Raw genomic sequence first — 26,263 nt, 5'->3', positions numbered from 1 at the left:
TGGCTTACAGCAAGAATGTCAAGCACTCTGTTCAAAGTATTTTGAAATAGTTCAGTTCCGATTGTATTATTTGACCACTTGTATACAAATGAAAAAAAAATCCGGATAGATTAATGACAATTTAACTCATATGACAAAATCGAGGATAACTAAACCTACTCGTAACATTACAGATAATGTACGTAAAAAAGTAACATACGTGTAAGCATTTTATTTTAATGTATGTATGTGGAGGAAACTGTCATCAATAAACGTGGTTTTGGGTTGACTTGGGATTTAGTATTGACAGCGAAAGTTATAGGTGCAAATGGAACGTTGTGTCTAATAGGTACTGGTGACAATGTCATTCCACGCAAATGATAAAGTCCAACAGCTACCATTGGTAACAATTCACGATTAAATCGTTCTTTTCAACACTCGTATATATTATAATATTTTCTTGATACATATATAATCATAATTTTCAATGCAGAAAACTAGACGGCAACGAAAACCAGTGTCCAAATAGGCCCTAATTCACATCAAAAAAGGTGCGTTAGCAATAACAATCCGCCATAATGAAATAATTTTGAAGGAGTCAGAAACACAGGAGGCGAAGTCGAGTGTGCCTCGGATTATTCAAAAGTTACAGAAGGTGACCAACTTCTAACCGATATAACATGCATTATTTGTTTTATCAAAATTATCATTATAATTCTGCAGCAACCATTCTCGCAAGATTCCCAGGTCAGCGCCAGCTTCAAGCTGACTGAATCCTAAGCATAAACAATTGTGATTCATTCATATTATAACACGGGTAATTCACTGAAAAAAAAAACCACAACAACACTTGCGTATGTGTATACTATACATATACAATAATGCTGCTAAGCGCATTCAGATGAATGGTTTATTGTATGAGCCAGTGTAAAGAAAATCTGAGCCTAGGTATGCAAAATAAACGATTGGTCATGTCAGAGCTCTCAGCCAATCATTTGACTAGGATCCATATTTGCGTTATGATACTGAGGCGATATGTAGGGCCTGTTGTGGGATATTGGCAGGCCTAGATGAACGTATTGAAATGGTATTGCTTGTGAAGGGTCTATCGAGTTGAAGACGGGAGCAATACATGCAATGAGCAATGATTTGTCCATACTTGCGGCAGTCATGAAAATATTTAGCAGGCCTAATGTCATTAATTTTGTAATGTTCAACAATCAAGGTCTCTTTACATCGCGCAGTGAAGTACATGGTATCGATAAACCATACATTGCATTATGCTTCTACATCATTATCCTGAAGTGATTGTATGCTAAACATTGTTGGACGAGAGAGGATACAGCCGAAGACAATGCTGCTGAAAATGTGGATGCTTTATCGTTCTTAGCTCATTTGGTGGATCCCTCCAATGCCATCATCTCAACCATTTCGGATCTCGTACCGTGTCTCCAGGGTATTTTCTTTTCTTTCTTTTTAAATTGTAGGCCCACCCTCTGGATTTAAAAATCAAACAAGGAGGACCACACCATCTGGCTAGCAATGCACAACATGGACCGCCCCGACCGCCCCTAATGATAGTCTATTGATGACGGGTTTGAAGAAAACATGAACCATACGGAGTTTACCCCTGTTATTCAATGATCTCTGTAAATTGCGCAAATTATACCTACTGCGATAGGGTATTGCATCAACAATTCTATTATATCATCAATTGCATTAAAATACTTGAGATAAAACATTGTCTCAAGCAGGGCACCAGTTGACTATAATATTTAAAAGAAAGGAGCTTGATGAAGACTAGTCAATGTATTTTTGCACTCGGGACTCTCCTGCAATCCCATGTGCGTAACCAAGCCTCCGCCTACGCGGCTTGTGATTGGTCTGCTGCATGTGAAAATTTGCCGACGAAACAGGCGACGACATAATGTGGGGGCTGGACTGACAGAGATAATTCTGGAGGCAAAATTAAGAAATAAATATGGTTTCTGACAGACCAGGGATACAGTTAGCTGCTCACCTCTGAGTCGAAGTGTTATCGGCCTTCGTCGATCAACAACAAGTTAAAGAGAACATCTCTTTGGCCCGCATCTCGTGGAAGAGTGCAACACACAGACATCAGTAATGGCAAGCTGTGACTGGGGATACTTCGGAGAGACAGGTTAGTAGAGCAGACAAGGCTGCCGCGCCGGGCGGCGGAGATGATGATGCACGGTCGCTGTGTTTCATGTAGATTATACTAGGTCGAACTCACTAGATTGTAACCGTGCCTCATATCATGTCATCAGCATGTCTGCTCAGGACAGGTGTTCAATCACCATCCTCCGTTTTTACCTTGATGCAATATATGAGACATCCTGTAGTTTCTAAGTTTAAGACAGATGATGAGAGTAGAGGACCGGCGCCCGGCGAGTAATACATCATTCGGTTACCGTTTTATTTGTGCAATTTGCCTGGCCAGTGCAGTGGCAGAGCTCTATATAGCTAGTCGAAATCTCGTTGTTTTGACTGACTCGCGTGAAATGAAAGGAGTCGAATTATCAGAGTTGCACCTCCGTTCACTGTAGATTCCTGCGCTGCGTGATGCAATTAACTTGTCAGGTGTAACGTTAGATCTATCTGATACACAAAGGTTGTCTGTTTAAAGTTAATGTACGGCAGTATTCTCTAGTAGATTTTAAGGCCCCAGCACAAAAAATTAGCCCAAGAAGAACCTTTCGGATTCCCCTTGAGTTACAGTTTTAACATAGACTGGTTATAGTTAGAAAGTGATGTGAGTCACAGAGTGTTTTGTGTGATTATGAGGTGATGCTGAGTTGATATGATTCTAACACTAATTAGTAACAGAGTGGAAAGCAATGAAAATGATGTGCATGACATTTGATATGTAAATCAAGCCACCCATAATTCGACCATAATGCCGTCCAAAATTTGACTGCTGGCTACATGTAGAAAGCATTACTTTTATGCGCCATGTTAGAATTTTGGCACGGGAAGTCCAACTTTGTACAGTTTTTTTTTTTTAAATTAAATGTAATTTGCCAATGGAACACCTCATTAGAAATTTTACAGGGTGTTGACATCACTTTGTCTCCGTCAGATCTCGCGATAAAATGTACAATCTACTGGAATACTGCCAACAGTTGTACTTCAGAGCTGATACCAGATAATGTAACACTAACAGGCTGTTATGTAGAAATTCAACAATAAGGGTCCTAAAACAGTGTCTTGTGGAATGCCAGTCTTGGCAGATACAAGGGAAGATGAGACATTTTCCAACACAACTCAATACACTAAAAATATCTTGGTGAGGGAATTTGATTGAGTTGTTCCAACGTTTTTTTGTTTGGTTTATTTTGTTTGGTTTTTTTAGCAACAAGTAAAATGAGAATGAGACTATCAGCACATTTATCGTGTAATAGCCAACTGGTGTCCAATTACTATACCTAACGAAACTTACTTACATTGGACTGATTGTGACGTTAGCAATTGTGAAGTGAGCAATCCTCATATGTTGAAAAGCTGCTTACAATTCAATTTCACTTTCTCTAGACCATGTTTTCCAAGGCTGTGCAAGAACCGTGTACAGTATCACTAACATAATTCTGAAGTAAATATAGAATATTGATCAATGCCTACATTGTAAGTTTGATATTTTTCCCTGTTTTGTCCAGAGCATACTTCAGTATTCTCTTCTATGATAACCATCAGGATGAATTCCTGTGTGACTGGCTTGTAGGAACAATGAGATTATTTGAAACAAGTTGTATTCAAATGATCAAAGTGTCCCTAGTCTACAGTGTATGATTTGTTTGACTTTGCACAGATATTGACATATTTGCTGCTGCATGTGTTGGCTTGATATAAAACAGCTTTTTACAAAGAAATTGTGCACTCGAGAAAACAGCTGGGAATTTGAAAGCTTGTGTTTTATTAACATAAAAAACCCACTAGATACAGGTCTGCTGAGCATGACAAGAAAACATGTCCTTGCTGTGCCCCCACATTTATGCTACCCCCCCCCCCCCCCCCAGATCAGACTTCAGGAATATCTAATTCATGATCAGCTGTTTGTGCCTCTACAGTTAGTCATGTAATTGATTTGGTGCACTTCGTCAAGGCCAATAACGTTTGAGCATCACAATTCAAAGTAGGAGAGAGGTACCAGCTAGGTGATCACTTGCCATTGTATTTTGAAGGAAATCGAGACTTTTGTAAATGTAGAGTACAGTTGTAGGGGCAAGCATGGTGTCACCGGACACCATGGTATTACCGGACACGCACATTTTTGCGTACTAATGACATTCTGTACGCGCGAGACTTCGTAGATTAGCCTCACAGAACTTTGTGTGGACCGAAATCGCAAAAAACGCCACATAAAAATGTAAAAACACGAAAAAATTCACATTTTACCTCAAATTTACAGTTGAGTGACCCGCACCTCGTTTATAGTTAATATTTATGCATGTTTGAATCACATTTCGCGACTGAAATTCTATGAAATCCCACTCACATACAGGAAAAATGCTGAAGATTCTATTAGAACCAAAAGTTCACTGATCAATATCGGAAAAATTGTAGCTATCGTCCTCAAACGCAAACGATGCGGAATAGTTGTGCGCTAAGGGGCACGCAACTCATCACCCGCGCGTGCAGCTCCCATAGACAAAGCACGTATACAAGTGTATACTCTAACCAGTCGTCGATTTCTCACAAGGTTTCATTGCGTGAACTGTTCGAAATGGTCAAGACAGACATTTTACTGTAAAATACGAAATTTGAGCTTCATTTGCAGATTTTTTTGTGTGTCATCCGCTCGGTGAGAATGTGTACGGTGATTTGTGGGATGAATTGTGATTCTGGTGCAAGGATTAGGTGCGAAAGACCTCGATTATTCGATTACGAAAATAGCGTCCGGTAATACAATGCGATTTTGTAGGGCGCAAAAAACCACTATTTTTAGAGGGGTATGTTTGAAGCATATTTTCTAAAAACTGGAACGAAGAAATGACGTAAGTTGGCTGAATTCGTAATTTCCATGAGTCTGTGAATAAGTGGTGTTGTTTTTAGCCGAAATTTCATTCTATGAGTACGGAATTCAAAGCCACAAAGAAAAGCGTCCGGTAATAGGATGTTCCACCCTACAAACTTGTGCTGTGTACTTGATATTGATCATGAAGATTGAAATATCATGGTTTTTAATTGTAACCACTAAAATCAAATTTATCATCCAATTGATGGCAAGTGAGGCAAAAGAAATGGCCAAGACATCAGTTAGCCTGTGCAAAAGAGTATCATTGTGCAGAAGATTGATACAGTGAACTTGAGTGAAGTCTGATTGATAATGCACTTTCTCTCAAGATGTATTCTGTCTCAGAGTACCTTTAAGTGCTGAATAAGAGGAAACATGAATAGGCTGGATTCTTGCAACCTTTGACATTTTTGTGCCGCTGCCAGATGCAGTGCAATACTTGTGCTGGAAATAGGGAGTCTCTGAGAAGGTTTGTGAACAGTGTATTACTAATAGTGTGGCAGCGTGGAAAGTGCAGCTGTGACTATGTGCTCTTTTTTTTTTTTTAATTCATGTAAAACCATGAGAAAGCATTTGAAAGAAATTGAAACTGAAACTGCAGTTCCAGTGAGCTCAGAATTCAGTCTTGCAATGGGATACAGTATATACATAATGTATATGAGGAAACTTTCCATTTGTAAGGCTGATGGACCTTCAAAGTACCCCCAGATACCCAGCACTTTTAACAGTAAGAAACGCACAATACTGTCGTTACCAGTGTGTTATACTGCCAATGCCTGGATAGTTTATCCCGCTCTGACATCTGAAACTGCTAAAAATTTAGGAGGAAGTCTTGTAAGCCAAATGTGGAATGCATTCTTGAGTATGTATCAGCTTTGCTGGTACCAGTGTGGTGTTATCAAATCTAATGGACCATAAAGCTGAGCCACATCACTGAATATAGCAGTTGGAATAATCCTTATACTGTAAGTTCTACAACTTCTATGAAATTCCCCTTGGAGATGTTTTTGGATGATGTTTTAGATTGAGACCCAAGGGGGAAAAAAAACCCCAAAATAAGCATACAGAATATTGCTTTAAAAGGCAGTCCACCCACACAACCCCAAAATGCAAATAAACAGGTAAACAAATCAAAGCATCAGAATGGATAGGAATATGATACAAGTTAGTACGAGCATTTGTTTACAGGTTGTTGTTTTTTTTAAATCAATATTGATTTCATATTAGTTGGAGCATTGACATATCATTCGGTATTGTGCTAACCCATTTCATGGTGCCTGTAGTGTAAATACACTACACTTTTTTTCTAGTGTTGGAAAATCTCTCATGTGTTTCTCATTTTGTCAATATTTTTGAACTAAACCTGAATATGTTACTGTATGCCCATGAATGGACTACAGTGTGTACAGTACTATGGAATGTTTGAAAATGTTCATTCAATAGGAGAATCAGGCTTTTACCAATGTAGTAATTTATTGTCTAGCTTTCATTTACTCCTACTACATAGGTGGGCTTCTTTAGGCCAATTGATTGCATCGTTTCTCTAGCACTGCCTGCTTGTTTCTTGATCATAGACTTGAGATGGGTGGTAAGCTGTATCTGAGATCCCTATTGAATCCCAAGCCCATGTGAGTGATAACCTTTCAGTAGCAGTCACTGTTTACAAGAAACCTACACACACTGATTCTTACTTGAACTTTTAATCAGACCACACCCTCTACACAAAAGTTGGAGTTGCCACCTCTTTGTACTTGTAAGCCCCAGATGTAAATTCAGACAGTGATGCACTAGAGAGTGAATTTCTACACATTCATTAAGCGCTCACTTCATGTGGATACCCACCATGAGTAAAGTCAAAGAGCAAAGGACAGAACAAGAAGGATAACCACGAACTAATCATCCAAGTTGTTCTTTCTTTTGTCAACAGTATAGCCTCTTGTCTGAAATGAGCGTTCAATGACAAGGAGATTACTGTTGCTTTCAAGAGTTCCAATACTCTGAAGAGCAGGTTGGTTCACCCTAAAGACAAAGAACCAAGTTACCAAAGGATAGACCATCTATTAACGAGCCATCTCATTCAGCATGGGTTTTACAACCCATCTCATTCAATATTAGCTGAACACGCCCTCAATACAGGAGACAGTGTAATTGGATGAAATGATGCTACTATACTAGCCTTTAGGAATTTTTAGCCTAGAAAAGTCAAAGAGTCCATCTGGGTATAAAGAACCAAGCCCACACTCAATAGGGATTCCAGATACAGCTTAAATCACTAATCTTCAGTCCAATGATCAAGAAACAAGCAGGCAGTGCTGGAGAAATTGAAGAAGTCCACAGGAGTGGATGAAAGCTAGCCACCAAATTACTAATGGTAGGTAGAAGCCTGAATCTCCTATTGTATGATCTCCCCAACTGATGAAAGTTTTCTCCACCTTTGAGAATGTTATTTGTAGAAAGTTTGGAGAAATTGAGTCAATGCTAATGCTGTGTAGCTAGTGGAGAGGGGAGTTATTCTTTCTTTCTTTTTTAATCTAACTAGGATTGTTTTTCATTATCATCATCACCTTCATTATGCGACAATGTCATTAAAATATCAGCCTGATATTAAGTACCACATTACCAAAATCATCCAAGAGTCCAAAACTTTAATTCATTCTGCATTTATAACGTTGTAAAGTACTGATGCATTAAGATGCCGAACAGTATCGACCCCTTCTCTCCACCATAGGAAGCTAACGCGATGCTGAAATTTTCCCTGCAACATTTTTGCTATCGAAGTGCAAGGCCCTCTATCTATCAGCTCTTCCTGTCCATAATTTCTCCTTGTCCGTCATTACTTTTGCCCTGGCAGCACAATAAATATATGCCAATTGGGAAAGTGATAGTTAAGTTTCCCCCTGGGAGAGAGTGAATGGGTTGTGAAGTGGATTTCTGATTGAGAAGGAATGCTGAATTGCTTCCTGACTCCACCTGGCTAAATGCTGCATCCAGATTGCCCAGAGAGCAATGACCTCATATATTGCTATGAGTCAAACAGCTGCTGCCAGTTGGTGGAACCTCGTTGTCGAAGAACCACTGATGTCATAGCTGTCTGTTATGGTTTCCACTTAACTGCTAACCTGCTAGAAGAAGATCTGATTTTGTCATGAGATCCATGATCTGTGGTAGAACCCTTCCCTGAGGTACACTAGAGCAAGCAGAGAGGTTAGCAGTGAACAAGTTGTAGAGTTTTGTTTGACTGTGCAAACTGAAATTCTATGAGACTTTTACTAGTCTTCTGAAACTCAAAGAACTTGGGTCATAATTATGTTTTTTGACATGTTTTACAAGAGTTTTAGAGTAAGGGACACCCGACATTAAATTGCCTCCTTACAGGGTGGTGACTGAAAGTGACATTCATCACAGCTGGTGCGTCACAAACTCCATGGTCTGTTTATCAAGCATGCAACTCTCAATACGCTGACATGCAAGAGAATGCATGGATATCACAGCACTTGTCCATGCTCAGCAAAAAGCCAGTATTAAATACTCCACTTGTACCATTAAACTACCCAGGAATATTCCGCAATCATATTCTAGTTGTCACACTCTTTAGACTGCAAAATATGCATTCAGAGAGGAGCAAAGCTTGCTTGGAAATCACCTTGAGACAAGCACTGACTGTAAACATGAGCTCAGAACCATGTTTTGGGTACAATGATCAAGATTAAGTTTGCTTCCAAACTTACAATACACTTATTACCCAATTAGCCTGAAATGCTGTGTTACAAATATGTTTTCCCCCTTTTTTTCATATCTGAAAGGCTCATTGACAGCTGTGGTGACATTGAAATAATCAATTTAGTCATGGAGATTGAAAGTGTGATGGATCAATGATGATAAAAAAAAAAGACCAGAAAAGTGTAACACCACCTGTGCTGCTCTTCTCTCTTTGGATATAACTGGCTAAAGGGCTGTAAAATCATCATGCTTGTCTGAGCAGGTGGCATGAATGTTAGATTTAGACCTGTGGCAATACACCCCACTAACACATTTCTGATGGGGCCTTTTCATCCACGGCACAGCACACTCTCATGAAATTATTAACTTTATACTATGAACGGCTGACAATACATACATGGTTAATTTGACTTGTTACAGGCTAGGTCAAACTAAAAGTTTTGAGATTTTAGGGATTGATAAATTTTTAAAACATTCATGGTTTTGTGTAGCCTATTTGATAGTGATTGTTAATTCTAAGGGTGAACTGAACTGAAATGTTTCTACATTTCTACGCATTGCAATATATTTTCATGTTAATAGAAAAAGAAAAAGATTTAAAGAAAATGAGACAGCATGATCAGGATGTGGATAATGTCCGTTGCTTTAACCCTCTTTTTGGTTGATTCACTCTTAAACAGACCCCACCACCTTCGACAATTTGTGGGTGTTTCCCCCCCCCCCCCCCCTCTTCTTTTTGGCACAAATGCCCTTTTTGGTCAGATGCAGCCCTGCAACGGAGATCTTCGCCTGTGTGAATCATTCCCATCCATGAGCAGGGTGCGTGTGTTCTGCATGTGAATCAAACATGATTGAGCCAACCTCATTGAATAGGGATATTACTCCCCCCCCCCCCCCTACTGCTAGAAGGGCAGCACTTTCAATTCATTCTGTTTTGTCCGAAGTGTTGTTTTAGAAAAGTGACCCTCGTTGAATCTGTCATCCTGGGTCTATGTTTTAGAGGTAAGATGATTGCTGTCTTTTTCAGACAAAGGACCTTGCCTGCTCATCAAATAAAATGGAAGGATTAGAACATACCAGTACAATCTTTTATTCCCGATCACTTTATTCCCTTAAATGCCCATTCAGTAGAAGAACGCATTTCAAAAGTTAGTGTGTGACGTCAGGATCTAAAGCAGTAGTATCATGCTACACTGCACCTATTCTGTGTGCAGGGGATCCAGGGATGCATTGAAAATGATGGCCAAAGCCTTCGAAACAGATGGGCATTTGAATCACTTGTCTATTTGTGGCCTTCAGAGAAGCAAACAATACAATTAGGGAGGACAGAGACAACAAGATGGAATCCATTCCAGTGTCATTGAGGCATTGTCTTGAGCCAACTGTGCCTAGGACAAGATGAATTGTCTGTGTGCACTGCTTGAATAGATTATTGGGGCTTGACTTTGTGTGTAGAGCAGAGTATCCATGAATGGACACACTAATTGTGATACGTCTCTTGTGATGATGTCACTAATCAAGTGAACCCCTTCTGATGGTTTTTAGTGCGTCTTTTGTAATTGTACTATCAACAAGGGCAGATCCAGGAATTCCTTAAACGGGGGAGCCTTTACAAAATTAAAGGGGAGACACCCACCCCTCCCCCAATTTTGTTCTTTGAATTTCTTTTGTTTAAAAAATGAAAGGGGTGTCGGCTACTATACAGGCAGGTGATACAGGGTCCATTTTGTGCAGGAGTTAAGATAATGTCACAACAAATGAAATTAAATTTGGTTACCACTAGAGAACCAGCAGTCAGTATTTTTAAATTTTTTCTGTGACTGAAACGTGTAGAAAGTGCATTGAAAAGTTATTGAAATGGGCATACATGCAGATACTACTGCCCCTCTGGCACCAAATATGATATTTGTTTTTACTTTTTTTAAACTTTGTTTGTTTGTGTGTGTTTTTTAGTGCGATGTACCTCAAAGTAAATTTCTCTGCAATAACATCTATCTGGCATTCAGCTCAGTAAAAGCATCCCTCTCAGTGATGAGCTGTGGATTCTAGGAAATGATGACTATTCCAGATCCCCCATTGTGTTTGAATTAATGTGATGAATTAATGGGGCTTTTGAATAAAACATTTCTACTCTGGGGAATTACCTTGGGGGGAAGAGTGGCATAGAAAGTAAGATATAATGCGCAAATATATGCAAAGTCATCATCAAAATATTTGAACTCTTATAAAGTGTATTTAAAGAGACATTGAGGAAGAGATGGAGAGGTCTGACTTCTCATGAGGCTGTATTGGAACTACAGCTAGGTATACCTGCCTCTGTCATGGTACATTGTAAATTACTGTATTGTACATCCATGCACAAACTAGTGTTTATCAAACCTTTTTGTTTTGTTTTTGTGTTGTTTTTTAGTGATATGAATATTAACGGGGGATAAAGTCACATGTATCGCTTTGTCTATTATTCTCTTGTCACTCCCACCTGTACATGTAGCCTGTGTGCTGAAGATGATGTTTTCATTCCCGCCACAAATCTTGCACTGTTTGCCAGCTGTGACTGCATCTTATTGGTGCTGCTGCAGTTGACATACTGTTCGTCACGTCCTTGCCTTGGGTAAACCCTTTCGTTGGTCTTCTCAAGGAGGTGATGTTGCCTACTTGATCTTCTGAAGACGGGAACATACATTCATGTACTACTGCACCCCTGTAGCTGTGCCAAGCAAGATTTATCTTTTATTTGATTTTTTCTATTACATTTACATCTCTTGTGAAACTTAGAATGGAGCTGTAATTCTTACTATGATGACACTGTCATCTTCAGCATGCACTTTAATATGGTCCAGGTGTGGGATAAAGTAATGTTTATGGAACATCAAAGACCAGGTACCGGTAGTTCAAAACTGATCTTTGTTGGGTAGCCATGCTGTTACATGTATCAAGAGTGCTTGATTTGAATCCTGAATTATAAAGACACGCTTGCAATTACGATTCAAATCATTGTTCATATGCACGACCGAGAAAGGCTTCACAGATTCTGCGTTTAGACTTTTGAATTTCAGAGTGAGGAGGAGAGGTTTGGCTTCTTTCCATGTTCCCATGAATCACTCATGAGTCGTCTTTCTGCCATAATCTCGGACCCCCTAAACATGATTAGAGTTTAATTACATTCACATGGTCGTTTCACCGTTTAATTCTGCTGAAACGTGACTGGAAAATGCCTCTGGATGGTCATGTGAAACACAATTGGAATAAAATACAATTCAAATCACCCTCTGTGATTCCACTTTGCGTTCACACAGCAAGGAATGCTTTACAGTGTAAAAACAATTTTAAACACAATTCTTGTGATACGTCATTACATTGTAATACAATTGTGCTTCAGATTTAACACTTGCGGTACGTATGAAAGCTAGGAAAATCACTAAATGCCGTGGATAGACTGTCCTCCCTTTCCGTGGCTGCCAAATTTCGTGTAGTGTAAGAAAGTGACATTTATTGTCGATCACCTATTAAAAATCACAGCAGTCCCTTCATCCCTCTATTTTCTCCATATACATCCCTCTCCTCTCAAAAAAGAAGATGAGACAGAGTGAGCGTAAGAAATAATGATGCGCTCTGCAATTTTACGCTCCTCACCATGGCCCGCATCGTATGGTGCACATCATCCATTCATATTAACAGTAACAATCAGACTGTGCACTAACAATGATTGCTGAAACTTAAGTCAGTGGCGATGTAGGTAAAAGGAACAGACATGTAATATTCATGATGCTGAAATAAAATAATGATAGCACTTCTTAAAAGAAAAGAAGATCAGGTATATGATTTGTCAAACTTAGTATAATGTACAATTTTAGTAGCTATATTCTGTAGATTGTTGTGAGACCACCGTCCTGTAGTTTGGCGTGCACTATCAAAATAAGAAAAAACTACGCATATTTGTACTTGTGTCAAATTTATATCTGCCCAGGCAAAGTGATAATTCACTTGAGTCTTGCTTGCCAAGAGGTAAGGGATGACAGTGAATGGATTGAAATGGCTTGCCCATGCAGATATTTTTGCAGGACAAGCAGATGCTTGAACCTAGAACCTAGGTGAACATGAGTCAATATACCACCAAATAGCAGAGCCATAAGCAGTGATGGTATATCACAAGACATACCACAGACTGGTAGCAGTCAGAAATAGAGGGATTCATGCACTGCAGAGGTGACATTTCTGACAAGGATTTGTGTTGCAGGATTTTGCAATACCCCCCTTATGACAATTCATCATGATTAATGATCGATGATGCCAACCACGTTTACTTTGTCAAGAGGGGCAATTTCCTCAAAGGTGTGAATGTTGGCAGGGGCATACGCGAGGGTACTAGTATCTGGCTTAATTCAATTTGCTGTATTGTCATGTGCGGAGAGATCATGTTTCATGTGATGGCAGATCATTCTATTGTGTTGGCGCCGTTTGACATGGATTTATGTCATGTGTCGTTGAATCCGTAAGGTCGTCGGGGGTTAATCCCGGCATCAGTCAACATTCTGACGTCTGTTTGCGGCTTCACCCCCGTGGCGCATCACGGAGGTGAGAAGAAGACCCGATCTCGGGAGTAATCCATGAGACAGTGATAGACGGGTCGTGTCCTTGTCGTGTCCCCTGTACGGGAGCTCTCCTCCTTGCTCATGTGTCAACCGTGGATTATTTAATGAACTATAATCCAATTAGCATCAGCTGTTGGCAAGGGAGTTCCAGGTAGAAGGTGCATGTGAATGTCGGAAGAGGCTTTTTTATTGTAATCTGGCCACAAACATGAGTTCATTCTCAGTTCACTATTGGGAGGTGCTGGGAAGTCAACAATTAGGTTTCTTATTGCTCATAAAAACTTTTAAAAAAATTATGTGATGACAAATGGAGAAGCTTGGATTGACTTCATTTTATGTCAAATTCAGATTCTTTCTTGGCCTTTCTCTCCTCCCCCCCCCCCCTTAAATAGAGCTTTAACATCATGCCAATTGAGTTGGTTTTATGCCATGTTCTAATACGATTGTTTCTTCCAGTTTGACTTGCATGTATGTTCAGTTATTACTATTTTTGACTTCTTTTTTTTTTAAGCACTGTCATTTACATAGTAAATATCCTTCATTGAATTTCCTGTAATGTTAGTACTGAGTGATTTAAAATAAATTGAATTAAAATGAATATTTTCTATTAAATATTAACAGATTGATAATGGTCTTGGAACATGATTCCCATTATGACTTAAAAGTACATCGGCAGCTAATTTAGCTTGTGCTGTGTGTAATGCTTTACATGCTACTATGTTCACTTCTTTGTATCAGCACCATTTAACAAGAAAATTGATTCCAATTGGAGAATTCGGTATGAAAGAATCTTCAAATGAGAGCAAAAGCAGTGAAACTCAAAGAAAAGATAGTCTTTACCAGCTAATCTTATAACACAAATGGCAATCTTACGAGCATGATGTGACCATTTCATCACCCTTTAGTGTAGCAGGTTTGTGCTCTGAACTGAAATTTGATATTTAAACTCCCCTAGTTGCTGCCTTGGCCTCATGAATTCCAGAAAACAAAATGGCATAGTGCTCAGCTTGCTCCATTTGTACACAAAATGTCACTTATTGTTGAATTTTTGTCCATTTTCATTACGACTAAAACATTACAAGCAGCTTGCTTTCTTTTTGACTGCATGTCGCTCTAGATTTGATCCAACGGCTCTTTTTTCTTTTTCATTAAAGTGGGATTGCTTGGATGAGATATCTGCAGGGATAAATGGGTGGGGGGAGCTCTTGTCATAAAAGTATGACCTAGATGGCAAATATGAGGATGATTAGGGGGGATTTTCAGGTGATCTTCCAAATCAGAATAGATGGGGTTTGTCCCAGCTCCATTGAGCCACAGCTCTCACAGGGCAATATTGCTCCATTTTCAAGCGGATTTTGATGACGACGAAAGCTAGAGATAAAGTGAAAATTTTGTGAAACTGGGACAAAATAGGAGCAGCTAGATTATGGCATCTAGACACTATTGACTTTCCCTTTGGTTTGAAGAAGAAGAAGAAGAAGAAGAAGAAATACAAAAACAAAATACATTGTGAAGGCCATTTTGTGGGGGGGGGGGGGAGTTGGGAGCACTGTCAATAATATGTATCTTCCTTCCTCTGTGAATGTTATCATTGCATAATCATCACAACTTTGAAAATATTGGATGTGTTCAAGGATGTGATGTGTTATATTTCAACTCTAGAAAGAGAGAGGGGTGACTTTATATTGTGTTTTTTCTAAGCCAAATGGTCTGTACACGGTTATGCAGAAATAATGATTTCCTTCCCTTGTTGTTAATGCTATGTGAGTGACAATGTAATCACATGCTTTGGCCTTCCCTGCTGGCTGTGAGTAGTGTCAATGCAGAGGTGATGATTCCTTTGCGGATCCAGAGGGGGGCGCAACCGGCGCACGCCCCCCCCCTTCTTTTTCGTTAAAGACAAAAGAAATAAAAAGAAAAAATGAAATCAAACCGGAAGTGGCACCAGGCGCCCCCCCCCCCCCCCGCTTTACAGAATTCCTGGATCAGCCCCTGCTGTAGTTAACATACATACACACATACACACACACACACACACACACACACACACACACACACATACAAAAAGGGACTGACTTCTCTAACAAGATGCAGCCAACATACAGCACATCACCGCAATGTGCTGGCAGGTTTTCAGGCAGATCTTGGCACAAGTTCGTGCTTTTCACAAATACATCACAACTGATAGTTAGTCATAAGTCTCATAAAACACTGTTTGAAAGATCTGGAGTTACATACTTCCCCCATTTTGTGTACATACATTCTGTAGCTGCAGTTTATTTCAGCTGGCAAGAAGGATGAAAGGCATTATCTATATACTGTTAAACGAGGAATGTTTTGGAGCATTTTGATTTTACTAATTTCACAAGAGCCAAGATTCATGAACTTAAGATGCATACAAAAGTTCTTGTCTACGCTTTGTGTATAAAATGCCAGTGGAAATTCCCGAAAATTTCATGCAGCAAAAAAGGTCGTACGTTCCAATTCACAAAAATTTCTTGCCACAAAGATCATGTTTCACAGTAATGCATGTGATACACACACACATTCCATTATGCAATAATGAAATGTCTTAAAGTACATAAATGTGCATTGTAAATGCTAGAAAATACATGTAACTCCACAGTGATGCTTTTCTGTGCTTATTGCACTTGTGGTACTATTAACCCGTTGAGGATGGGCTGATTTTGCTACAACACGCATCTCCCATAAACACTTGGCTGAGTATACATGGGACTTGTCCTCACCGGTTTGATAAAGCGAATTCAAGCCGCTACAGTGTACGTGGCAGTACCAGAGAAAATTGTGTGAACGTAAAAAAAAAAGCAAAAGTGAGATTCCCTGAAAATGTAATCAGCGAAGGTGGATCACAAGTTCAGGACTATCCTGGATTTAGAGGGAGGTGAAAGAAAGGACATAGTGCGGGGTCGACGAAAGGGCAGATAGTGTCAGAGTCGAGAGCTCTGTTTTTTTGTTTGTTATTTCATTTTCACTCAAATTCATCTACCTCAGCATATGATATAAAAGAAGCATATCAAAGATGAAATAAGACACACTTTTCTTTATTGTTTTTACTTCTTTATATTGTACAAAATTTGTGCTATTGATAAAATACACATTTACCCTTTACGTGCCTGTGTTTTTAATTGCTGTATTTTCCTTGCTAAGCTGTCTAATGGCTCTCTGTCCATCCTTCCCCAAACTTGCTGGCTGTGATGTATAATGCACATTTGTTCTACCAACATATTAAATACATTGGCTAAAGTAGAAAAAAGAAGGTTATTGCAATACAATCATATCTGGTACAAACATTTAAATACCTAATATGTAATTATGAATGGTTATTAGTTTCTGTTCCGGTGGGCTGATGGCGTGCAAAGAATGTATCATTTACTGGATGTAGATCGGACAAAGTACAGGAAAGGTGCAAAGTGGGAGAAAGACTCTTATTTCTCTTGTGAGAGTGCAGAGGTGTGTTTAGTTAAGACTGAATGTCATTTACATTCATGCGGCTGTGCTGCAAACCATGTAGAAAGCTGCATGCAGTCTGTTTCTAAGTGATAAGGGGGATTGTCGAGTGTTAGATTCAAGATTTGAATTTACTCATGTATATAGTCTAATTCTGTGCACACTTTTACTAATGATAGATTGTTTTAACAAAGAGAAAGTTTTACCTGCACTTCCCAGAAGCTTGCTCAACAGCAAAGCCACAGTAAAGTCATGCAAACACAATTCAAGGTATTACATCTAGTTTTTCAGATGAACAAATGAATTATTATAGCTTGTTACAAGGCTTTCAGGGAAGCGTAGCCATAGATTTCCATGCATTAGTTAATCTGTGACAAGCATGCCAAATGATGGTTACTATCTGAGGTCAGTGTTCAAGGTGAAAAGTTGTAAGCCATGTAAGTTGGATGCCATGGACCTGCCAAAGGGAGAAAAAAAACCAAAACAAAACAAAACAAAATTAAACTGACACACAACCTCTACAGTGTGTGTCCATACAGAAGCAAACACACTTGTAAACAGAAAAGACCAATTAGGAGAGCTCTGATCATGCTGTACTGCACATTTTCTGTGGACACCTGCCCAATTTATACTTGAGACTTTTAGTGTAATACCATGATACATACATGCAGTGTAGGGCCTGCAGTACCGGTAGTGCTTTTACATTTCACCCTTAATGCTGCATTACGCTACAGCTACTTTGCTATTAAACATTCTTATGACAATTGATTGTGTGCACTGCGTAATGTTGTGTAGTAGTTTTCTTGAGGCTATGGGGCTCTTCTAGAATGATAATGTACAGGAATTTAATTCCTTTGGAAGGCATATGTATACATACAGGTAGACCCATAACAGGATATGGAAGAGAATTGATTTAGACTTAGAGGTTCAGTAGGGGCTTGCTACTTTGATTTGATAGTGGCTCAGTTGAGATTTGGCTCACATACTGAGAATCCAGAAAAGAAATCATGCCACTTCTGAAAATGCCAGCACTGTCGGAGATGGTTGAATAAAAATAGCCAGATTTGCTGTTCCCATGTTCTCTATTCCTATGCCCTCCACATGCTTTCATCTTCGATACACAGCGATCCCGCTCGGCTGAAGTCCACGTTCTGCCGCAAGCAAATGTCATAATGACGCTCGGGTACCCCTTCAATTTGAGAAGGGGGGCTCGCGTCGTTGTGTGGTCTGCAAATTCCAGACTGACTAGATTGTTGTGACTCACTATGTGTGCATTCAGCTCCCAGCTCAGTCTTTTAATATGGAATTAGTTTATAAATCAAAAGGACTAGTGAAGTGATTAGCATCTCTTGCATGTCTGCATAATAAAGGGGGTATGAAAAGATGACATGGTGTCAGCATCTCTGCAAGACCTCTTGCATGATGCCTGCATCAGCTCAGCCAAGTGTGTGTGTGTGCAAGGTCTGAAAGTGCAGACTAGGCCAGGGTGCAGCTCCTGCATACAACACACACCCACCCACACACAATACTAGTACTCATGCACACACACAAGAGACACCTGGCTGAGAATGTTTAGTTTATTCACATCTCACACAGATGTGTAGCCAAGGTGACAGAAGTCTTGTCTGGCCTGCATTGCAACTGTATGTGGATCGCCCCTTGTAAGCAGGCATGCTTATTCCTCAGATTCTAGGAACATCGTGACATACCATTTCTCTGCCCAAGCTTAATGCGGACTTCCTTTCTTTGTTTTTAGATTCTATAAATGTTCAAAAAGACACTAGGCAAGTGGCATCTGTGCGATGAGTGGAACATAGTACAATGTACATTCGATGGCAGAACATGCCTTTAAAATGGTTGCTTGAACACCAAGTGCCTAAGCCTTTCACACTGGTCAAAATAAAACGGAATTTGAATCACTTCCAAATACTGTGTTTTAATGACATTTTTTTTTCTTTTTCTTTTTTTGGAGGGGGAGGGGTAGACAGAATATAGCAGTATTTCAAAGTACTGTATATGATAAGCTGAATAAAGTGCAGCAGAATACAGCAATACAGCAGAATTGAATCACTTCCCAATACGATGCTGATGGGAAAATTGTTATAGAATGTTATATAAGCAATTGATGGGTGGGGTATGTGACTGGCATTTGGAAAGTGACAGCCTTGCTCTGATTTGGAGACGCAAAAGCCGAATGAAAGGTCAGAGGTCGATCGTAAATATCTTTTCATAGCATTGCAAGCTTGAAACGGTGTTTGCTCCAACCTTTGTATCAAGTCCCAGGGAACTTTCACTGTAGATATTATCATCTTTTGCTCTTTGAAATTGGCCACTCTGAATTTTACTGTTCATCTCATGTTATAGAAAGACATGATGATACTGATTAGATTCATGAAATTTGCATAGTAGAAACAAAAATGAAACTAGAATGCACTTTTTCTCCATGTGGAATTAAAACAGAAATTGATGATCATTTTAGTATGAAAGCACTGCCAAGCATCATGAAAATAATGTAAAAAGAATCATCCAAGTAAGTTTTTTTTTTGTTATTTTTTATTATGCTTTCTTGCTCTGAAGGGGAACTCTGAAGGGGGGTGGGGTGTTTTTTACCTGCATAAAACTTGTTCCATCATTTTGAACTTGTTACATATATACCTGGGTATTAAAAGTAAAGCTCGGTATCTAACGTCTGTACAGGGCACAAGTGGGGGAATGTGAATGAATCAGCAAAATGAGCACGGCACAAAAGGAACAAATAATCGCAAGTGGCTTATCATAAAAAAAATTGAGATCTACAGATCCACATTTGCGTTTTTATTTGGCAAATAAACTTGTATCAGGCAAGCAAAAGTTAAAACTTGTGACAGATGGAGATAGTTAGATGAGAAAGAGAGAGAGAAAAAAAAATCAGTATTTGGAATATAGTATACATGATATGTGTGATTGGCAGGGAAATACAAAACAGTGATAGTAATTGCACAGGCTTTTATACGGTGATCAGGCCTTTGTGTCATATCTTCCGGGATAAATTCAAACTGAATTGCTGAGAACTTTGGCAGAAAAAGAAATCTGAAAAGCCAAGATTACAGACAACAAATTCATCGTTGACTTTTACGGGTGTACCTGTGAAAGACGCATAAATCATGTTGGCATATTTTACAACTTTGCAAGCAATGTTTACACTCAGTCAACACTGCTGATAGATCTTCAAATATCTGATGCTGGTGTCTGCCTTGGGGTACTTCTAACATTTTGTGTTAGGGAGCTGCGAAAGCCAATTAATATTTCATATTTGCCTTGCCTGCGGTGCAATTTAAGTGTGTGTTCTACAGCAGTCATCAGGGTCTTTTTTTTCTAGGGGGGGGGGGTGCTTTACGTAGTGTAGAGCTCAGTGAAAAATGACGCTAGTGTTATTTGTTCTCTCTGCTAGACCCTGTGCATGATGTTGTGCCAGTTGTGACTGTCGATATATGTACATACATAATGCAAATGATACCAGCCCAGAGGCAAGAAAAAGATGAGTGTTAATCTTGGAGTGGGTCACAAATTCATCTGTATGCAAGGGTTGCTATCCATTTGAACCCATAGTGTGCATTTGAGGGGCAAAAAAGTGTGCGAAAAAAATGTTACGCACTCTTAAAAGGAACTCTTTTTTTGGGGAGATCACAACGCATGATTGTTTCAGACTTTAGACCTGTTTTTGATTCTTGAAAGGTGTGCATTAATAAGCGTACAAGAGAACATTATATATTGTGCGTCTGTTGGCTCTTAGAAAATGCTGAGGTTGTGAGAATGTGATGGCAACCGGAAAATGCGAGAACAGACAGTCCAACTCCGCACAAGTGCATGGACATTTCAATTTCTACAAACATAGGAGCTTGTAGCCATTTTAAGGATGATACAAACTCTATGTTGTATATGGTTTATTCTGATATATAAACTAGTGCTTCTTGGTGGGGGAAGGATGTTTGTGGATGACTGCCAAAACAAAATCGGCCTTTATATGTTCATGACTCGCCAAGATAATTTTCTTATAATGGAATTTTAATGGCGAGGCCTAATATGGTTTAAGTAGCAGTGTGGAAGAGGAGGGGAAGATTCTATGGCATTTCAAGGGACGCTGTGGCCTAGAGGGCTGGGTGTGAGGGCATGATAATGAGTAGGGTGTCCAACAACAGTGTCCTCCCCTCCTCTTCCACCCTTTGTATTGATTGGCAAGCTGCTTATGCAGGCTCAGAAGAGATGGATGGCCCCGTGTAAGTTTACCCCGAGAAAGAATGCAAAGGACTCGGACAAGATTTTAAAGGAGGAGATCAAGTGGAAATGGAGAGGTTTTGCCACCATTTGAATAGTAATACCTTACCGTAAAGTTCCGTGTATAAGACGCACCCGTGTATAAGACGCACCCCTAATTTCGGACCTAAAATTAAAAAAAAAAAAAATGAAAATGTCCACGCAAATATTGCGTGTGTCATACATATTATTTCAGCTCAAAATTTCCCTAGAATGCAGCATGTATTTGCTCTATTTTTCGTTTCCTTTTATATTTTCTTTTAACGGTATTCATCGGACATCAACAAAATATGGAAGACGCAAAATGCGAGACTTGTCTTGGTACTCACTTGCTATTGTTTCGCCTTTCAATCGTGGTACATGTGTCATGCATATCGTACTCATGAGTGTACAGTACGATCTTTGCTGTCATACATAGCAGAGGCTGTCTCGCATATTGACGCATGTCAGACTGGAAGGTTCATTACGAAAAATAAGAAAAACATCAACAAGTGTAGCAGAGGGATCATACGGCAAGACGTACGGTGCGTACGGTAAATACACTCATGCACTGTTACCAGTTATAACATGTGTGTCTCATGTACCATGCTTGTATGCACAGTGCTAGCCTTTTGCAAAAGGCAGCTCGCTGTAATTTCAGCACACGCACACAGAGAGCAATGGACTTGCACACACAGCGCGCAACGGGCAAGCGCGCTTCGATCCGATCGCTGTGTGCACGCGAGTCCATTGCAAAAGCCTCTCTGCAGCTGCTGCCTTTGCCAAACGCTTGCTAGCTAGCTAGCTAGCTACAGTGTAGCTAGCTATGCTATTCTACCTGGCCTCGCATTCGTGAAATGAAGAGCAAACGAACGACATGGATATGCATGCATGCTTCACACATCGTTCATATTTACGGTGACATAGTGTCGATCCTACTCCGTATTAGTCTATGGCCGTATTGATACTAGTACATTGATAAGTTTTACGGTATCGGTAATTTAGTAATGATACCTGTACATCGCGTATTCCGTATTCCAGCTACTAGGTTGGCTGTTGGTAGCTTGGTAGACTGACATCGGTAGCATACAGCAGTGCTGTTACAGCTGTTGTCTATGGCCAGATTGATACATCGTTTACTGCACAAGGCCGATGTAAGTTTATCTCGTATTTGCAGCTTTTGTGTGTGTCCAGATTGAAAGATCGCTCTTTTATCTGTAAGTTTTAGTGATTGCTTACCTTCCAAACGTCGATGGGCATACATGGCCCCAAGTTGGCCTTATAAAATTGGGTGTACATGATGGATTTTTTTCCCGCGATTCGACTGTACCCGTGTATACGACGCACCCCCGATTTCCAACGTTTTCCGACGAAAAAATAGTGCGTCTTATACACGGAACTTTACGGTACTTTGCATGTACATACTGTGCAATGCTTTTTGAGGAATTTATGTATTCAGATTCATTTTTATACAGAGCATCATTATCAGATAAAAGTAAAGGATGATGAATTCATATAAAGTGACCACCATTACCCGGACTCAGTGAAATAATGTTGTTGGTTTTGAGAGATTAACTTGGATTATTTTGAGTAGATGTGTGTATATTCTTAAAGGTCGGTCACTTTAATAGACAAATAAAGAAGTGATAATCCCAAGCAAGGTTTAAATTTGAACAGTTTGCCCAAATTGTTGCCTCATCGAGATGGCAATTCCTGATGAGAACACCTTGTCTAAAGCTGAACTCACTGTTTGAATGTTTGCTCAAGAAACAGGATCTTTGTTGATGCATAACAAGAGCAAAATGATAGCCTTCATCAGTTATCATGAGGAACGCATCTGAAGGCTAACAACTATACTGTGCTCCCAGACAGTGGTTAAATATAAGGATTGACTGTGATGTGCAGATAAGCAGATTGGCTGGTAAAGACAAAGTGATGACGCAGACCCTTGTAAGGCATTGTTTCACTCACATTTGTCTAATTAACTCACTTCTGTCACAGAATTAAGGTTTCCAAACAGCTTTCAGGGAGTTTTGAGTACCGTAGTTGATAATTGATGTAAATCATGACATTTATCTGTTGGACATATGACATGCAAAAATATTTGTATGTTTTTATTTTTGCGCTTGTTTCAGGTTACGCGAAATGTGCAAAAATTTCCACACTGCGAAATTTTCACTTTTACAGTACACATGTCTGCTTCTTGTAAGGTATGTATGGAACTGCGTAGTGACAAGGCCTTCCAATCAACTCACAATAGGGTTGATAACCCAACAACTGCAAGAAATGCAATCTGAAATGCATAAATTGCAAACATGTTTTTATAGTTGGTAATCAAACACATTTCTAACATGAGAAACTTGATGAACACGGCCTTTGACGGACTGAATTCATAATGATGCATGTTGCTCCAGCTGTGACATTTAACTCAAGTCATGAAGCCATGCAAACTGTGCTTTCAAGATGACAACATATTGCCCTGTCTGCGACATTCAGCTCAAGTTGCAATTAAACATTCAAGTCATGCGTACTGTATACATAAGTATTATACATAGATAGAAAGCAAAACATTTTGTGCAAGTTTTGAGGGTCACTGTAGTTGCCGTAGATTCATGCTATCAATTTTCCTTCTTACTGAAATTATATGCAGACTTGACATAAACTATTAAAAAAAAATTGCTTCATGTTGAATTAAAATGAAAGAAGTTTGGATCATGACTACTTATTACTGGGGAACTGCTCATCTACTTTCTCCTGAAACTTAGTTTTATAGCAGGTAGTAAATGTAGTGTGCAGGAATAGTATCAATGCCATAGACATAGCTTGTGAGCATCAATAATGTGTAACCCATGGATGGCTAATCCCAAGTATACTCAAGCAGGTGTCTATGGGAAATACATGTTGTAGCAAAATCAGCTCGTCCTCGGGAGGTGAAGTTCATGTGGCTGTGTATAGCTTTACTTACAGGGCAGTAATGGTGTGGTAAATCTTGACTGGTACAAATCTGGATAAGTCATCAGACAAGCAAAACAAAATTCTGCTTGCACGAAGGAGGGGAAGTATAAAAAAAAAACAGAAAGGAAGATGATTTTTATGCGTATTTGCAAATATTACAGGCAGAAATGTGTTTTTGCCATTAGCGTTTGCAGTGTTGCCACGCATCAGTGAAAAGTCATTGTCCCTATTAAAATAGTAGCATCCATGGCCCACTGAACTCCTAGCTTTTGGGAATTCAGCCATGCAGTCATTTTATTCACATTATGCTTGATCCTGTCTGGTACTCTTTCATATAGAGCGTTGCCAGGAATGTAGTGTATTCTGCTCTGTGTGGAACAAATTTTGTACATTTTCATGTAGCTTTTGAGTTATGATTTAGAATTTAAAGAGATAAAATCCACATTTAAAGCCTTTATACATACTAAAGGTAGATCTGTTACCTTTATAATAATTTATAGACTTGTATAGATACATAAAGCTGCGAAATATGCTATGAAAAGCTATTGTCCGTCAAGAACTGGCTCTTTCCCTTTGCATATAAACTCAGTTTGGAGTTCACAATTCAAAGTAAGTTCATGCAGAAGTGCAGTTGATAAAACTAAGGCACTTTTTGGAATGAAGGAGTAGGTTGTTGTTGTTTTTTGTCTGTACCTCTATCTGTCTGCATATTTCCTTCTCTCGGTTGATTCAAACCTTCACATACATTGCTCCAATTTCATCTACACTTCACATTTTTAGTGTTGCGGAGTATTAGGCAAATCTAGATATGATTTTAACAGTCAAATTGAAACCAAGGTCAAATATCATGGTCAACAGTCTAGTTTCTGATGTTAATTGTAATCATCATGCTCTATTCATAGCTTGAATGATTTTTATGACAATTTAATAGCAATGCACTGATAGGACTAGGGGATGGCTAGTGCTTAGGAGGGTTAGGAGTCACAGAATCACTGCCATTTTGCGACACATTTTATGTCATACTATAATGGACTGTATCTTGATATTTGACTAATAGATAGGAACAACATGAGAGTTGAAATCAAGGTGAAAGGTAGGGTATATATTATGAATTCAGATGCGTGACTTTGTTGTAAGTTTATAAGCATGGGTGTGTTATGATAGTGCAATAAGATTACAAAATAAGAGATAAAACATTGTAAATGTGATAGGGCCTGCATGTACAATGTGATGAATGACACATAGTTTTTATTTTCAGTTCATGCACCATAGCAGCTGTTTTGATAGGCTCACATCAGTACCTATATGCGTGTATAAATGGCCACAATCATACACAAATCTCTGCTGTATGTCATCATTCATAGCTTGACCAGGGTATGTGTAATCTTTTGTGTCTTTTTGAGAGTCAAACTGCTTGCCATGTCTACAACACTTTCCTTTTTAACAGTCCAATGTCTCAATCCCAAACCAGGCCACTCCATCTAGCATTCCACAAATGGTAGATTGTTTTTCCTCCCATACATCCTGTTTTCTTTGTAATCAATCTGAAAGGGGTTGTCAATTTATTTTTCCTTATTGATCATAATTGTACATTGTGTGTGTGTGTGTGTGTGTGTGTGTGTGTGTGTGTGTGTGTGTGTATGTGTGTATGTGTGTGTGCCTGTGGATATCAAGCCAATTGTCATTTGTATTTCCATGTGTATTGCAATACACATATTGTGTATAAATTCAGATGAAAAGCACAGCTAGGTCTATTGAAGCTTACTTGTAGATCATGGAAACAAAAGATGGCATGGTCTTTGGAGCTGTGCATAAATTAGTTTTTTTTTCCATTTTTTTTTAAAACTAGCTAAAAATATACCTTATTGAGCTTACTGTAGTTCTTTCTACAATAAAAATGTGTGTGTGTGTGTGTGTGTGTGTGTGTGTGTGTCAGTCAGTTTGCATATCGGTCTTCTGAAGCATGACAAAATGCAGCAAACAATGACACAAAGCAACTTTTTAGTAGTGTGAAAAGCACAAAAGTCATCTTGGATAGAAATGGCAGACTATGTATATATATGTGGTAAACATGAATTTGTGCAAACAAGGAGGTGTTGTACTTGTAAATGGAGTTGCAACTCTTTGTAATCCATAATAGCATTCCTCTACTCTCAGAAGTCATGCGCGATGCTGTTCATATGATCCATTTTATTTTGAAGACAAAATTCTAAGACCAGGAAAAATTTCATTAGTTTACAAGCTC

The 26,263-nt window shown here is 39.2% G+C and overlaps 1 protein-coding gene across 1 annotated transcript in view; it reads left to right on the top strand.

Annotated features, from left to right (window-relative positions):
- Positions 1-1,906: 1,906 nt before the first annotated feature.
- Positions 1,907-26,263, top strand: part of LOC139720509 (carbonic anhydrase-like) — a 47,451-nt gene continuing 23,094 nt past the window's right edge. The window contains exon 1 of the mRNA XM_071631861.1: positions 1,907-2,140. Within this exon, the coding sequence (XP_071487962.1) occupies positions 2,104-2,140 (37 nt within the window). The 5' untranslated portion in view covers positions 1,907-2,103. The remainder of the gene's footprint in view (positions 2,141-26,263) is intronic.

The sequence above is a fragment of the Diadema antillarum genome, unplaced genomic scaffold, assembly GCF_040938485.1.
Source record: "Diadema antillarum isolate AM-2024a unplaced genomic scaffold, OU_Dant_1.0 scf00000128, whole genome shotgun sequence".
Lineage (NCBI taxonomy): Eukaryota > Metazoa > Echinodermata > Echinoidea > Diadematoida > Diadematidae > Diadema > Diadema antillarum.
The sequence above is the reverse complement of the archived record's forward strand: the minus strand, read 5'-3'. Positions and strand labels throughout refer to the sequence as shown.